At 38.4% G+C, this 15,379-nt stretch overlaps 1 protein-coding gene across 1 annotated transcript; it reads left to right on the forward strand.

Moving 5' to 3' along the window:
- Positions 1-9,245: 9,245 nt before the first annotated feature.
- Positions 9,246-14,495, forward strand: LOC142107141 (uncharacterized). Its single transcript, XM_075190324.1, has 4 exons — positions 9,246-9,296; positions 9,963-10,029; positions 12,186-12,327; positions 13,731-14,495. Exons 2-4 carry the CDS (start codon positions 9,990-9,992, stop codon positions 14,293-14,295), a joined length of 747 nt encoding a protein of 248 aa, XP_075046425.1. The 5' UTR covers positions 9,246-9,296; positions 9,963-9,989; the 3' UTR covers positions 14,296-14,495.
- The last annotated feature ends 884 nt before the right edge of the window (positions 14,496-15,379 follow it).

Consider the following 15,379-nt stretch of genomic DNA (forward strand, 5'->3'; position numbering starts at 1 on the left):
AGCATTCCTGTGACCGCCATACTATATAGAGAGCATTCCTGTGACCGCCATACTATACAGAGAGCATTCCTGTGACCGCCATACTATACAGAGAGCATTTCTGTGACCGCCATACTACACAGAGAGCATTCCTGTGACCGCCATACTATACAGAGAGCATTCCTGTGACCGCCATACTATACAGAGAGCATTCCTGTGACCGCCATACTATACAGAGAGCATTCCTGTGACCGCCATACTATACAGAGAGCATTCCTGTGACCGCCATACTATACAGAGAGCATTCCTGTGACCGCCATACTATACAGAGAGCATTGCTGTGACCGCCATACTATACAGAGAGCATTCCTGTGACCGCCATACTATACAGAGAGCATTCCTGTGACCTCCATACTATACAGAGAGCATTCCTGTGACCTCCATACTATACAGAGAACATGCCTATAACCGCCACACAATACAGAGAGCATTCTTGTGACTGCGATACAGATAAATCTCACCTGAAATTAATAGACCCCACCATTAAATTAAAAAGCCCCATCAATAAATTAAATTGACCCACCAGCACCCCACAAATAAAATAGTACCCATTAAATAATTAGCCCCCACCTAAACGTCACCATTAAATTAATAGCCTACCTCCCACCCATGTACTAAGACACCCAACCTCGCTACCCTCATATCACACATTATATTAATACATCCCCCCTTCCCTCACACATTATGGCAGCATACTCCCCCTTCCCTCATAAAGCATAGCAGCATCCCTCCCTCCATAATAGCAGCTTACATCCCCCCCTCCCTCCTTCCATAATGGCAGCATACATCCCCCCCTCCCTCCTTCCCTCCTTCCATAATGGCAGCTTACAGCAGAGGGCAGAGTTCAGAAGGGGGTGGAGCCGGGTGCCGGCCGTCATTTGGATGCGCCGGGCGGCCGGCAGTCTGAATCTGAGGTCTGTTTAATTTTTTTTTTTTTCACTCCTCACAAGGCGGCCATTGTGCCCCCTTGGGACTGCGAACAGGGCGGCGGCACCGCCCGCACCGGCCTCGTTACGGCTCTGCGTATGCACTCTGCGATTCCTTTGCAGAGTGAACCGGACAGTTGCAAATGCGAAGAGGATTAGTATGATACCACACATGACTAGATTCCTTCAACGTGTACCATATGTTTTACTGATATGCCTATAACTTATAATATTACATATAAATACTACTATATTTCGACATAAATGACTATGTGTTGCAACTACCATTAATGTGTACTATTTTACAAGTGTGCGTGTTTGTGCGAATGTATGTAAAAGACTAAATACTGTTGTTGCCTAGTGTTGCAGCTGCGTACGCCCTTCCATGCCGTAGCGTGCCCTTTCACGCCGTAGCGTACCGTATGCATCTTTTCAAACAAAGACAACCAAGTTTGCTCAATTTTAATTGAAAAGACTTTATCCAATATGCTGACTTCGACAATATATATATATATATATATATATATATATATATCTAATATATAAATGCTTAGTGGCGTCTGTGTGTGTGTGTAAAAAAAACAAACAAGTTGCAGCGCCACCTGCTGGGCAGAGTTATACACTGACCTACTAAATTCTTAGTGTGTGTGGGAAAAAAATTCAAAAAGGGCTGAAATTTGGTAGGGCTCAAACTCATTTTCGTGAGGTAATTTTACCTCATGAACACACATGTGTAGAGGCGTGCGTTAGTGTGTGTGTGTGTGGAAAAAACTATTTTCTCAGAAAGGGCTCATCCAATTGACCTGAAATTTGGTATACTGACATTATTTGACAAACAAATTAGAATAGTCAAGTCAGTTAACTTTCATCATCCCCCCCTTCCCCCCGTGGGAGGGGTAGTAAAGGCTAAATTTACGAGTTGAGAGGTCAAACTAATTTTCGTGAGGTAATTTTACCTCATGAACACACATTAAAAAGGCCGCTTGCGTCGGGAAGTAACGATCTTCCCCTGAGGAGGCCTGGGCTAGGCCCAAATGCATGACAAGAACCTTTTTAAAACCTTAAGTATCTTGATTTGACTAGAATGCATGAGTATCATGCACGGGTTAACTTGTATATAGAAAGTATAAGAAAGAAGTGCAAATGTATATTACATGTATTATGTTGGGGTAATCCTGTTTTGCAGCTTACCACCTATAGTGCATTGGAATATTTACTTGGGCCTATATAAATCTGTATTATGAAAAATGAAAAGAATAAATCAAAATGAAAGAAACAGTAAAAATAAAATAAAGATAAAAATAAATTAAAATAAATAAAATGTAAGGAATAATAAATAAATAATAAATAAACAGGCACTGTAAATTGCATAAATTGGCAATCGAATGAGCAACCACACTGATCCCTCAATGGGTGCAATGATTATAGCTCTTTCCAAGCATATGGTTGGATGTGTAACTCGTTGGCAGGCACAGTACAGTGGGAGCACTGGAGATGATCAAATAGGAGCTTACCCTAGCATTTTCCCTGTAGTCTCTTTACCTTTTGCCGCCGATATAATGGAGTTCTTCTTGTCTGGAGCTTGTGATATCAGTGTTGCCAGGTGCTGTGGAACATACCTGGAACGCATGCAGAAGAAGAAGGTACCCAGCAAGGGTCAAAGTTGTGTGTGTTTATACTGTCAATCCAACATCAACTAAAACACAGCTAATCAAAAATACACCGATAAGAGCTCCACCAATACAATATTTACAATATAACTAAATTATATTAGTTATTCACCTCAACTAAAAGAAAAGGAATCCCTGATCAAACAATCATACAGAAAAGGTAAACAATATGCTGAAAAAGACGTACAAACAACCACTGAAAATATGTTAAAAAAATATAGATAAAAATAGAATTCAATCAAAACACAGCAGAAAAAGAACGTTATCCCCAGAGAGAATTTTTTAGAATTCCACATCGGGGAGGGTGAGCCCACCGGAAACAACGATACAAACGCCCAAACTGAAAAGATTACAAAATCAAAGAGAGGAAAGAGAAGGCAAGAATTTTAAAAGAAAACCAGGAAATATATCATATAAAGGAATCTATAACATCAGTAATTCCTTCCTTACAGAGGATCACCTGAGCATACTTAATAAGTGCTCAAATTTGCCCCTCATTCCATTCCTGATATATTTGAAGCTTATATAGATATGCACAAATTTGTACACAAGCTCTGCCTGAAGAAATACTACATGAGAAATCCCATTGTTTCCTACCAATAATATTCTATAAATCAAAATATACATACCAATTTGAAACCATAATGCAATTTTTATTCGAATTTCACAAAAGGTTTTTATTTTATATTTACTGTGTGTCTTTCATTTTGGTTTATTCTTTTCATTTCTCACAATACACATTCATATAGGTCCAAGTAAATATTCCAAAGCACTATAGGGTGTAAACTGTAAAACAGGATCACCCCATCAGAACACATGTAATATATGTTTGTGTCTTTTTAAAATAGGACACCTAGCAAAAGATTGTGCAGACATGACAAGGACGTGTTTTTATTGCCTTAAGAAGGGACACATGAGTAGGAACTGTGTAGGGAGAAGAATGGATACCTGGGTTGGAAATCACATAGACATCCACAAAGGAGGCGTACACTTCTCTCAGAGGTTCCCCTACAATTGATTGCACACTCTGTAACAACTAATATTTTGGGAGAGAAATATAGCCGACCCTAGAGTTAATCTGTGGTAAGTATTAATGTGCAAAATGTAGAAAAAAACTTAGTTAAAAGGTAATCTTTGTTGATTTTGTTTGTTTGTTTTATGTTGTCACATGTTTGTTTTCCTAAATCGCTGGCTGATGGTAAAGAATGGAAATGTTTGTTTTGTTTGCTGTTTTGAGATAACTATCTTGTTTCCCTCTTACAGATAAAGGGTACACAAAAGAAATATAGACTTAGGGCTAGATGGGGATGTTGCCTATAGCAACCAATCAGATTCTAGCTTTCATTTATTTAGTACCTTCTACAAAATGACAGCTAAAATCTGATTGGTTGCCATAGGCAACATCCCCACTTTCTCAAACCCGCAGCTTAGTAAATCTAGCCCTTAGTGTTTACAAAGGTGGGATAGAGAAATAGAAAAAAATCACTCTTGAAAGACAAATTAACAATAGACAATTGGAACACTCTTTGTTTTAGGCTGCAGTGTCATGATAATTTGTTTGGCTGGGAATCATTATCCAACAATGAAGTATGTACACACTTTGCTCCAAAATATCGTTTTATGTATCTCAGATGAGTCATCAACAGTTCATTTTTACATTTCTCTATCATAAGTTAGGAAAGTCCGTTGAAAAGGTATGTAGTCAATCTGATACCGAGTTCTTAATGAACAAATAACGGACGACACTGGATTGCACGGTTAAGACCCCCTAGACAAGTATGGGGAGGGGTCATAGTTAGCAAATAGCTAAGGTGAGCAGTGGAATGAATTCAGCCCTTTTCCCATAGAGTCCAATCCAGCTGTCATTTTTTGCTGTAAAATCTCCCTTTCTACATGTATGTTTGTATTCAAATCTTTCTATTCCCATTATTCATTGCTTTCTTATTTCTCATTCTTTACACAAATGCTAGTACCCCTCTATCTTTCTTTTTCTCTCTCTCTCTTTCTATCTTTCTTTTTCTCTCTTTCTCTCTTTCTCTCTCTCTCTCTCTCTGCTCTGGTAGAGATAAAATCAGACACAGTCTCATCAATGGGGCTAAGACATATTTTAATTTTTTACATAAGATAAATACACATACTAGATTGACATGAGTTACAGAAACAGTCAGGGGTTTTGTTTTCATGTGTATAGAAACTGCTGATTTTAAGCAGAAAGGTTCTGTTGTGGAAATACGATTCATGTTTTATAGATTGCATATCTGTTTTGTTTTTTTGTTTTTACGATTCGTGCCTCCTGTACAAAAATGTGCCTTTATATGGATGCACAAAGGGTGGATAGGAGAATGCTGGAGGTTAGGCATACAGATATGCATCTCTGTATAGAACATTGGAGTAGGATTTTTACCACAAGATACAACATAATGTGAAACCCTAGAAAATGTAGGATTTTCATGTTTTATATTTTTTTACTGTTAGACAGACATGTACTGGGTACTGTTATATTTGAAGAAAGTGTTATAGAAATAGACCCCTTTGTCTTTCTCACTTAGTCAAGTAGCTGAATGTGAGGTACTGAGAATGACATGTGAGTTGGCAGAGGGAAAATCGATTGATATACATTGGTCTTCAGCATTTTTCTAGTCTAGGGGGCGATGTTGAGGTGACTGAGAAATTGTTTTATAGCAATACCAGCACATGATTAGGACACTACATAGAGGACTTTATACAGTGACACAGTTACCAACTGAAGTAGCTGCTAGTAAAGTCCACACTTACACACACGACCATACATGGCTGTCACACCAGGGCGAACATAGCTGTCAAATAGACAGCAGGGTTTTATGTGACAGCTAACAAATCTATGTTTTGTTTTGTTTTTTGTTGTATTGTTTTAGTTTTAAAAGGTGAACACACACACACAAACATGCACACATACACATATTGGTTAATATATGAAGATATGTGTACCTGAGGAATAAACTGTCTGGAAGGTGAAGAGATGTGGTGAGGAGTTTGGGGGACTCTGGAAAGATGGACAAGGTAGACCAATAGAGCCATCCCATATCCCTCCTGCTGATGGGTTTTCCTCCAGGTAAAACAAATACACGTCATCCAATTATCACCATGCAGGATCCTCAATTATACAGTGGTGTACTAATGAAATATGTCTGGGTAAAGGTGTATTGAAATGTGTCTAATGTATTACTGTATCATACTCAAAGCTTTTGTTATTCAATGTGATAGTCCTAGAGTTATAATAGATGATAGGGGTATTCATGTTATTAATAACAGATGTATAATGTATGAGTAGTGGTAACAAATCACATACTTTCAATTAGCCATAAACCAGTGTGAACATAAAGTAACGGTACTCGGTAGAACGAATTGAATAGAATAAGAGTTGAAATTTGATTGAAGTGACTGATAGCTTCGGCCACTAGTCCTTTCCCGCTACCAAAAGATCACTCCTGGGCAGACTCCTAACCTGTCAGTTTTTGAAATGTTCTTGACCTCTCGTGAGATGAGATTGAAACTGGGAGGCTAGGTTAGACCTTGAGCGAAGGTAAATAGTGAGACAGCAACCGAGAACGTCCAAAACACTGTTTCCTGAAAAGTCACACTAACTGTCAGGATGTTGGATCGGGAGAGTAAGTTGTGGAGCAGAAATTTCTTAGGCTCAGGTTATTTGACAGACAGGTACCAGGTGTAGGCTACCAGCATCAGGGCTTCAAGGGTAGCAGAGACACACTGGTGCCCATTCCACCCACTGCAGAGGGGCCAACACTCAGAGAAGGGTCCAAGGGCACTCATGAGTCTGTTCTGGAAGGCCTCGAATGCAGTTAGCAGCACCTGAGCCAAAGGCTAAGACAGTTGTCCAGCATGAAGTTGTAGTTTTTCCGGTTTTGTGTTCTCTCATTTCATTCTCTTCTCAGGACGGTTAATTCTTTTGATTATTAGCAGGTGACAGAGGCTGGTTCAGGTAATGATAAGGAGGTATTGGGGATGGAGGAGAAGTTAGTAGCATAATCGGTCCAGCCAATTACTCTATTCAATTCAGGGGTAAAGGGAAATTTGGAAACCTCGGAGCTTGGAGAAAGTGCAAGGGGCTATTGTCTGAGTAGCATTACGTCCGTAAGTACGGTGACCCCATGGTAAAAAAAAAAAAAGGAGGTACACCCAGCGATGCCAGTCCAGTAATATTCGGACTTGAGCAGGCATCCTTGAGAATGATTATCATTCTTGGGAGGGTAAGGTTTTAGACCAAAGTGCTGGGCGTGCTCACACGAGCCTCAGTGAATATATCAAGTAGGATTAGTTCTCTTTCCACTAAATGTTCTTGAGGTACCCGAACTATAGGTGGGAGGTCACTAGGGAAAAAAAAGTACGACACCTAGGTCCCTTAGTCTGAAGTCTCCCAATGCTTTGCAAGCCGATCACTGTTAAATCTGAGTATTGGGAGACTGGGAAGAACGAACAGACAATAGCCCGCCCACAAGTGTTGATGAAAAGAACTGATGACATTATTAGAAGTGTGTATATTAACGCAAGCTGAAGGAGATTGTATATGACATTATCGATAGACATAGGATGATGCTATTGATGAACATGAAGTGTTTAAATGTATTCTGAGCTTAAAGACATGCGTTGGACAGAAGAACCTGTTAAACTTGAAGAACTGTAGTAGAGAATTCTGTATAGCTGATACATGTTCTATTGTACCTTGTACCTTTCCAAATAATGTATTAAGTGTTTTATTGCACCCTTGAAGGGCATACAATAGGTTATCTCCAAGCTCCAGAAATGTACGGTCTATAGTAAAAGAAGAAATCGTTTTGAGGATTAAGACTCTCTTGTGATAACTAGTTTAGATCTACAAACAGCGTGGTCATACCCCAAGGGGGACTTGCATTACATAGCAATGAAAAGTGGTACTGAGATCCTGCATATAACATCTTTAAGGTGATAGTTTATTGTACTATCAAAGGGTGGACTGTCGAAGTCGTATAATTGGATGAACGAAAGTATATTGGTTTAACATTGTTTTGCTGTGCTATGGCGATCCGTACGCCACGTAACACGTGGCGTGGTGCGATCACACGGTAAAATACGCACGCACACACTTGCATTACTACATTTAGTTATTTATATAATTCATATTGGTTTCGTTACACAGTAATTTATGAGCAGATAGCATTTGGTTTATTATTAGTTTATATAATGATTATACGTACACTTCAGTGATATATATATAGTTCAGGTTGTGGGAAAGGTGGCATGTCTGGTATCATACTGAAACCCTATTCATCAGCAGCTGTCCGGTGCAGTCGGCGAAGAGATCGCACATTGCATACTTTAGTTATTGATATTAGGGAATAAACCTTTTGTATGATGCTGGCTATGAAAGGAGCAGACCCCCTGGAGAGACAACACCCACCTTTGGATTCCTTAGATTGAATCAGCCTATGACCTGTTTACCCTGGACCCACCCAACGTCTGGACCTATAGAAACAATCTACGTCATCTCTATTGTTCACTGTGTATCACTGTACTGTATATAATCATAGCTGCACTCCCCCTGGCCCTCAGTCAACTCTGACACAGTATTCTAACAGATATACTGTCCACCGGGTCCCGTGGGTGCGCAGCGAGCGCATGCGATAGCATCGGTATGTATTTATCTTTTGGTATTGGCTGTACTGTACTGTATCATAATATAATAATGTATTGAATTGTTGACTATTTACATCTGCTAAAAATAAATCACTTTGTGCGTTAGAAACACAATACAATCGCTTGGGCAATGCTTATTTGAAAACGATAGAATTACTTTAATAGTATCCTTCATAAGGAATAGAAGCTCTGGAAACAGCTGGAGTGACAGCAAAAAGGAGATCCTATTTATTTTATTGATATGAATTAACAGCAGATATCTGCTGCTTTTTACTGATACACAAAACACTGCTTCAAATTTGCACTTATGATAATTATTATTACTATTATTATTATTATTATTAGTATTATTGTATTCGTTTATTTATAAATCGCCAACATACAACTCAGAGCTGTAGAATGAGGTGATCGTGTTACAAACAAGTAACATACATTGACATGATGCAAAGTCAGGATGACCCTGTGCAATCTAAGAGGTGGAAGAATTTATATTGATGTACACATTTTCGGAATTCTGATTTTCTTGTAGTTGTTGTTTTAAAACACAACTATTTTCGATGATACTTTTAAATATGCACAGATTATATAGTACAAAATCAAACAATAATAACCTCAATAATGAAAATAAATGTCTGGAATGATAACCAAATTCGATTTACAAAGAAAAACAGTATTTTATGTGACCAGCATAGATAAATGCTGAGTAGATTTATTATTATTGTGGATGTTATACCAAACAAAATGACTAATTCAGAGACATTCTGAATAATACCCACATGATAGGAAAGGAATGCATGCTTTTAGTATTAGCTATTTCTGTAACACTGTTTTTGTAATGCATTACTGACAACATGTCTGACCTTTGTATGAAAATGCCCTTCTTATCTGATTGGGTAAGTGCCCAGCAAGTGGTAGCAGCGATATATATGCCAGTTGGGGAGCAAGTCCAGTGCACATGAAGAACTGAATCTGAACTGACCTGAACTGAAAAGTAAGTTGTCTATACAGAAATGACTGTGAACATTTACTGTTCGTTTGATTCTGATAGATCTCAATCCAATGACCTTATTAAAAGGAGTATGGAGTATTGAGGAAATGTTGGGAGTTAATTTATGTTTAGAGGGTCCCATAATCTTGGAAGAAAACATCATTTTCATGATACATAAATTTATATTCATCTTCAGTATGAATCCAAGGAAAATAAGTACTAAGATATTTTTGTTATTAAAACCTGAAAATGTCCTGATGAATGAATCTGGAAACATGGGAGCGCTATTCATTTATGCATGGGGGAAATTAAAGAGTTAGACAACAAGGGCAATATGTTGACCATGCAGTAATAACTTAACTTAGATTACAAAGAGCAGGATACATTAGTGTTAAGCATAATGTTGAAAAGAAAAGTACACATTTAGTGATGACATGAATAGAATCTAAAGACAATTATAGAGAAATATATAATAAGGTAAATGAAGCATTAATATGTGACAGGTAATGCAGACATTGTACAATGATTACAATGATTACATCATTGTACAATGATTACAATGATTACACCAATAAAGAAATATAGGTATGAGCAGGTAGACTAATACCAATAGGATAACAGTTTTGCCGATATCAGTTACCATTACCTCTCTGTCTCTGTATATTGCAGGTTGGTGATTAAAGTTTCAGTCCAACAATGAAGATCCTGCTTTTACTGGCACTGCTGTTCTTTACAGGTACGCTGGCTCATTGCACCCTTTTATTATATAATAGCGAATGGAACCAAGTCATTGTCCAGTGTTTTTAATAATAAATGTTCTAAGCATTTCATACATCCTGATCATGCAGAATTTAGAAGGTTTGTGAAACAGATATTAGCAAAAAAAAGGGTAACTTTGCACCTGGGCAAAACCATTTTGCATTAGAGGGGGAGGTACATTTAAAATGTGGTGACAGATTTCTAGTTGGGATAGGGAATGTCCTAGATCAACTTTGAATTTCAGTATAAATATAAAGCTATCAAGTATTTGTGCCCTACATAAAAAATAGCCTGTATTTATTTATGCCCAAAATAATAAACTAATTTGCACCCCTTACAATGTAACATGGTTTGTCCAGGAGAAACTGTACTTATTTTTTTTGCCATACTTTCCTTAATGAGTCACACCCATTGTGTTAAATAAACATATACTTTGCGGAATTATAATTGGATAGTTGCATTTAAATAAGTAATAAGTCGCAAAAGAACTAGACAACTTCCCATCTGGATAAAGAAAATGGAAATGGCACAGTCTAATATAATTTTTTTTTTTTTTTTAAATAAAGGGAATCATCCATAACACATCAAATGGGGTCTCAGATGGTGCAGGGAGGTGGAAGATAGCACAATAGTCTGAAACATTCAGCTAAGGGCTCCTGTGTAGTAGCCGTGTTTCTGCCCCCCTTTTACTGCCAGACAATGATCCTTTCTGTTCTTTGCTCCTTCAGCATCCCGTTACTGCGTATATATGTGCAGAGGGCAGTTTTGCCAACCACAGAGGGAAGGGGACTGGATTACACAAAATTAATCAAAAACTTTTTTTTTTTATTTGGCGGGTAATGACAAGAAATGGGCTGATGATGTATTCTTTCTAGTTTTTCAGTAAATTATTTATGCCAACCGGACAAAATGTTGGCATTTACATTTATGTTTGCCAAATTTGCCAGTAGAAAGGCAAGCTTTCCTTTCTTCACAAACTAATGAGAGAAGTAAATGGGTTTGCCACAAAACATTTGTGTACATCTGCCAACTCTTTGCTAAAGGGGGACATGCACAAAAGAATATACAGGGTGGATGCCATTATGAATTTAAAAACCTAACTGAAACTTTTGGGAACCAATGAAGGAACTTATCCATAAAGATTTATTCATCCGACCAAAAACAGGCGGTTTTACATTCAATAGCGTCCTATCAAATCAGCCATGTAAATCTGGGCATGCATGAACTGCACTATTTGCACGGCTGCACTGCAGTTCAGTTAAATGATCAGTAATGAGTTAAGTGATACTTTTAACCAAACAAATAGACACCAATCTGTTATAAACACCTATCTGTAATAAAATCAGAAGGTATTTTAAACAGGTGTTAAGCTGGGTACACACTACAGAAATTTCGATCAACTTTTTATGACGAGCGATTTTACATGTGATCGATGGTCCGATCGCTCGGTCCACGAACTGCATACACACTAGCCTTGTTTAGGACGATAAAGGGAAGAGCGGACGTCCCTTTAGCGACTTTTTACAGCCGTGTTGTCGTGAGCAATGACTGTAATTTCATACTCACTGTTGTGGATCGGTCAGAAGTTTATACACACTACACAGCGGAAACGAGATTGGAACAAAAATATTAAACGGTGCGACCAACCAAATGAGGTGATAATCGTCCATTTGGGCAGACTTTCACCATCGTGTCACTGCACACACTGACCCGACTTTTGAACAAGCGGTCGTATGTCGGCTGTTTGAGACGATTATTGGACGAAAACTGTGTAGTGTGTACCCAGCTTTACAAGCTATAACAGACAAATCTGATAATAAAGCAGGAAGGAGCTTGGGGCCGACTGTTGCCCATCACTGTGTTACAGCCAGTAGTTACACAAACCAGGGCCACCAAAATAAATTTGGGGCCCCTTCTATAGCCACCAAAGGGGTTAGGGCCACACCAGGTTGGTGACTCCTCTAACTACACAGACAGTCCATGGACCTGATAGTTTGTACCTTCACCCCTTTGGTGCCCCAGACACAAACCAGAAATGAAATTCACATGCAGTTACATCCCTCCACAGTAAGACAGTTTGCCCTTTGATACCCAACTAATCAGCACTGTTATAAATCTATCTTGGTCCTGCAGGTGCACAGGGACGCTACCTTTGGCAGAAAGATGAACCTAAACATGAAGATTCTGGGCACACTCTACAGAAAATGTTCCAGAATGCAGTTGCAATTGTAACAGATGTTGTGAAAAACCTGGAGTATTCAGAGATCGCAAAAGAGTAAGAGATTCCTTTGCAAATGTCACAATCATAAAAACATCATTAAAATATTTTGTCACAAACACTTGAGTAGGGGTACACAATCATTTCTGGTCAAAGGGAGATATCTGATGATAGTACTAATTTGCTTAATCATGTAAAATACAAATAATTGTAAATACCTCTTTGCAGTTATGTCATTACTCACTTATGTCATTGATAAAAAAATGTATGCCTCACCCCTGTACCACATCTGGCCTCCTTCACTTCTGTAGTAACTACATCCCCATTCCGTCTGTAGAAGCACATTTCCCCCTCCCCTCTGTAATAGCACATCTCCCTCTCCCACTTTCCCTGTAGCACATCCCCTCCTCACCACCAGGACACATCCTCCCATGCCCTGTAGTTACACATTCCACTTCATATTACTTACCTTTCTTCCGAGACTTAAGTCTTCAAGTGAAGAGGAGCAGTCTGGCAGTGAATCAGAGCTAAGCTTATTTATTTTGATTTACTGCCAGACTGACCTCACTGACGAATGCTGTGTTTGGGATTGGGGACTAGGAAAGTCAGATAAAGACAGAACAAGTAGGACCAGTAGGATATCTGTTGTGGCATGCAGAGTCTACATCATCATCATCATCCCCCTTTATTTATATAGCGCAACTGATTCTGCAGCGCTGTACAGAGAACTCATTCACATCAATCCCTGCCTCATTGGAGCTTACAGTCTAAATTCCCTAACATACACAAACAGACAGAAAGAGAGAGAGACTAGGGTCAATTTTGATAGCAGCCAATTAACCTACTAGTATGTTTTTGATGTGTGGGAGAAAAACGGAGCACCCGGAGGAAACCCACGCAAACATGGGGAGAGCATACAAACTCCTCACAGATAAGGCCATGGTCGGGAATTGAACTCATGACCCCAGCGCTGTGAGGCAGAAGTACTAACCACTTAGCCACCGTGCTACATGTATCAATTCTACTTTACGCAGCTCACATAAAAGGTCTTGCGAGGCACATGTTGTGCACCAGTGCACTGGAGGATATATGTAAAATGGGCTTGGAAGTCAAAGGTTGTAGACTAGGAGGTAAAGTGTTATAAACTAGTGATTCTAGGAGGTCAGATGATATGGACCAGTAATGCTTGGTGGCCCCCCTCCTTCCCAAACACACAGCCATCTCAGTTTAAACTTGCAAAATAGACATTTTATTTTACTTTTTTACTAGTTTCTATTTACGTACACTGCAAAATTATTTCAATATCCAATGTAAATTCCTTCTTTTAGAACAACTCTGCTTATTGTACATATTAGAAGCAACAAATCATTGTTTGATGACTTGTAATACTTCTAGACAAGCAAGCCTGATTGTTATATACAGTAAAAATCATTTATGGATAAATATTTTTTTTTCTGTAGATACAAAATTAAGGAGAAGTTGCAAGCAGCAAAGCACAATGCTGATGAAATAGAGAGTGTGATTGAAGACTACTTTGATGAAATCTGGAAGAAGGGGGATGAAGAACTTCATGCACGATTCCCAGTATTCAGGACAAATGTTGTACCTCTTTTGGAGGACTTTGACAACAAACTCGAAGAAGAGCTGAAGAGAATTGTAGAGGAAGTTGTGCCCATTGGATCAGAGCTTTTTGCTGGAATAACTAAACATGTGAAAAGCTTCTTGGGAAATATGGAAACCCTGGCAGAAAAAGCTCGGGACAATGTGCGTGCTGAGATAGACGTCCTGCGTAGCAAACTGCAGCCCTATGTGGATGACGTCCGAGCAGAGTATGAGAAGTACAGCAAGGATATGACAGACGCTGTGAAGTGGAAGCAGCAGGTGGAAAAAAAAGTGGATGAGCTAAGAGAACAAGCAAAGCCTTATTTTGAGAATCTGAAGAAACAAGCCGTTCCAAATGCTGAAGAGCTTTGGAAAAATCTGGACAATTTGATCAAGGAGCTTTACATCTCCAAGAAACAATAATAAAGACAAAATTAGAGGAGAAATGCAATACATGTGATTGTTGAGGTTACTAAAAATGATTGTTTAATATACCTTATTGAACACAATTCCTTTGAAATCATTCCTTACATTTTATTTCAGTCTATTATTTCTTTCCCACTATATGCAATATTTCCGTTCAATAACATTACATTTTCAGTAATAAAAATTGCTTGTGCCCATCTTTTATAATACATTTTTATTTAGCCTCTTGAGTTTGTTGGTGTCATCATATAAAGAAATATATGGCTGAAATTGGCATTTGAATTTGATCTTATATAATGTTGACCCAAAGAGTGCAAACTTCTTGTTGGACAGCTTTATGGAAGGACTGACCAGTAAGTCTTGTTATAAGTGTCCACTGGAGAGCTCTATACATATCGTATGTAGTGAATAAACAATCTAATAGTATAAATACACATTCTTCATGTTTTCATTATGTAATTATATTGCCTCCTTAGGCTTGGGCATCACGGGTGTAGATACTGGTGGCTTTAATGGACACTCCAGGCTGGAATCATTAAGGAGAGTAAGGCAAAAAATGAGTAAGTTTTCTCCTGTGTAAACCATCTGAGCCCCTTTTTGATGTGTCATGGATGATTCCCTTTTTTTTTTAGAAAAAAAGAAAAAAAATTATATTAGACTGTGCTGTTTCCAATTTCTTTATCCAGATAGAAAGTTGTCTAATTATTTTGTGTCTTACTACTTCTTTAAATGCAACTATCCAGGTATAATTCCAAAAATATATGTTTAATACACACAATGGGCGTGATTCATTAAAGCCAAGTAAAACCAAGAAGTTGTTCACGTGTGTTTCACCAGAAGTGTGCTCTTGCCACATATGCCTAAAACTATGTTTAAAAAACTAACGCTTTGTAACCTCTACATAACTCCGTAGTTTGTATAGCACACAAACAGTATAAAAGAGTTCTTATTACATACAGATTGTTGTCCAAATCACTTGAATCTTGAGATAGTGTCTCCAGCTAAAGTGGTTGAGTCCAGATATCTATGAACAGGAGCGACCACCTGCATAGAACAAAACACTCTCTTTAATTTTGAAAGT

Source organism: Mixophyes fleayi, chromosome 11, assembly GCF_038048845.1.
Source record: "Mixophyes fleayi isolate aMixFle1 chromosome 11, aMixFle1.hap1, whole genome shotgun sequence".
Taxonomy (NCBI): Eukaryota; Metazoa; Chordata; class Amphibia; order Anura; family Limnodynastidae; genus Mixophyes; species Mixophyes fleayi.

Coding starts and splice junctions, on each gene's coding strand:
- LOC142107141 (XM_075190324.1), top strand. CDS start 9,990: ATGAAGATCCTGCTTTTACTGGCACTGCTGTTCTTTACAG. Junction 10,030..12,185: donor GGCACTGCTGTTCTTTACAG/GTACGCTGGCTC, acceptor TTGGTCCTGCAG/GTGCACAGGGACGCTACCTT. Junction 12,328..13,730: donor TATTCAGAGATCGCAAAAGA/GTAAGAGATTCC, acceptor TTTTTTCTGTAG/ATACAAAATTAAGGAGAAGT.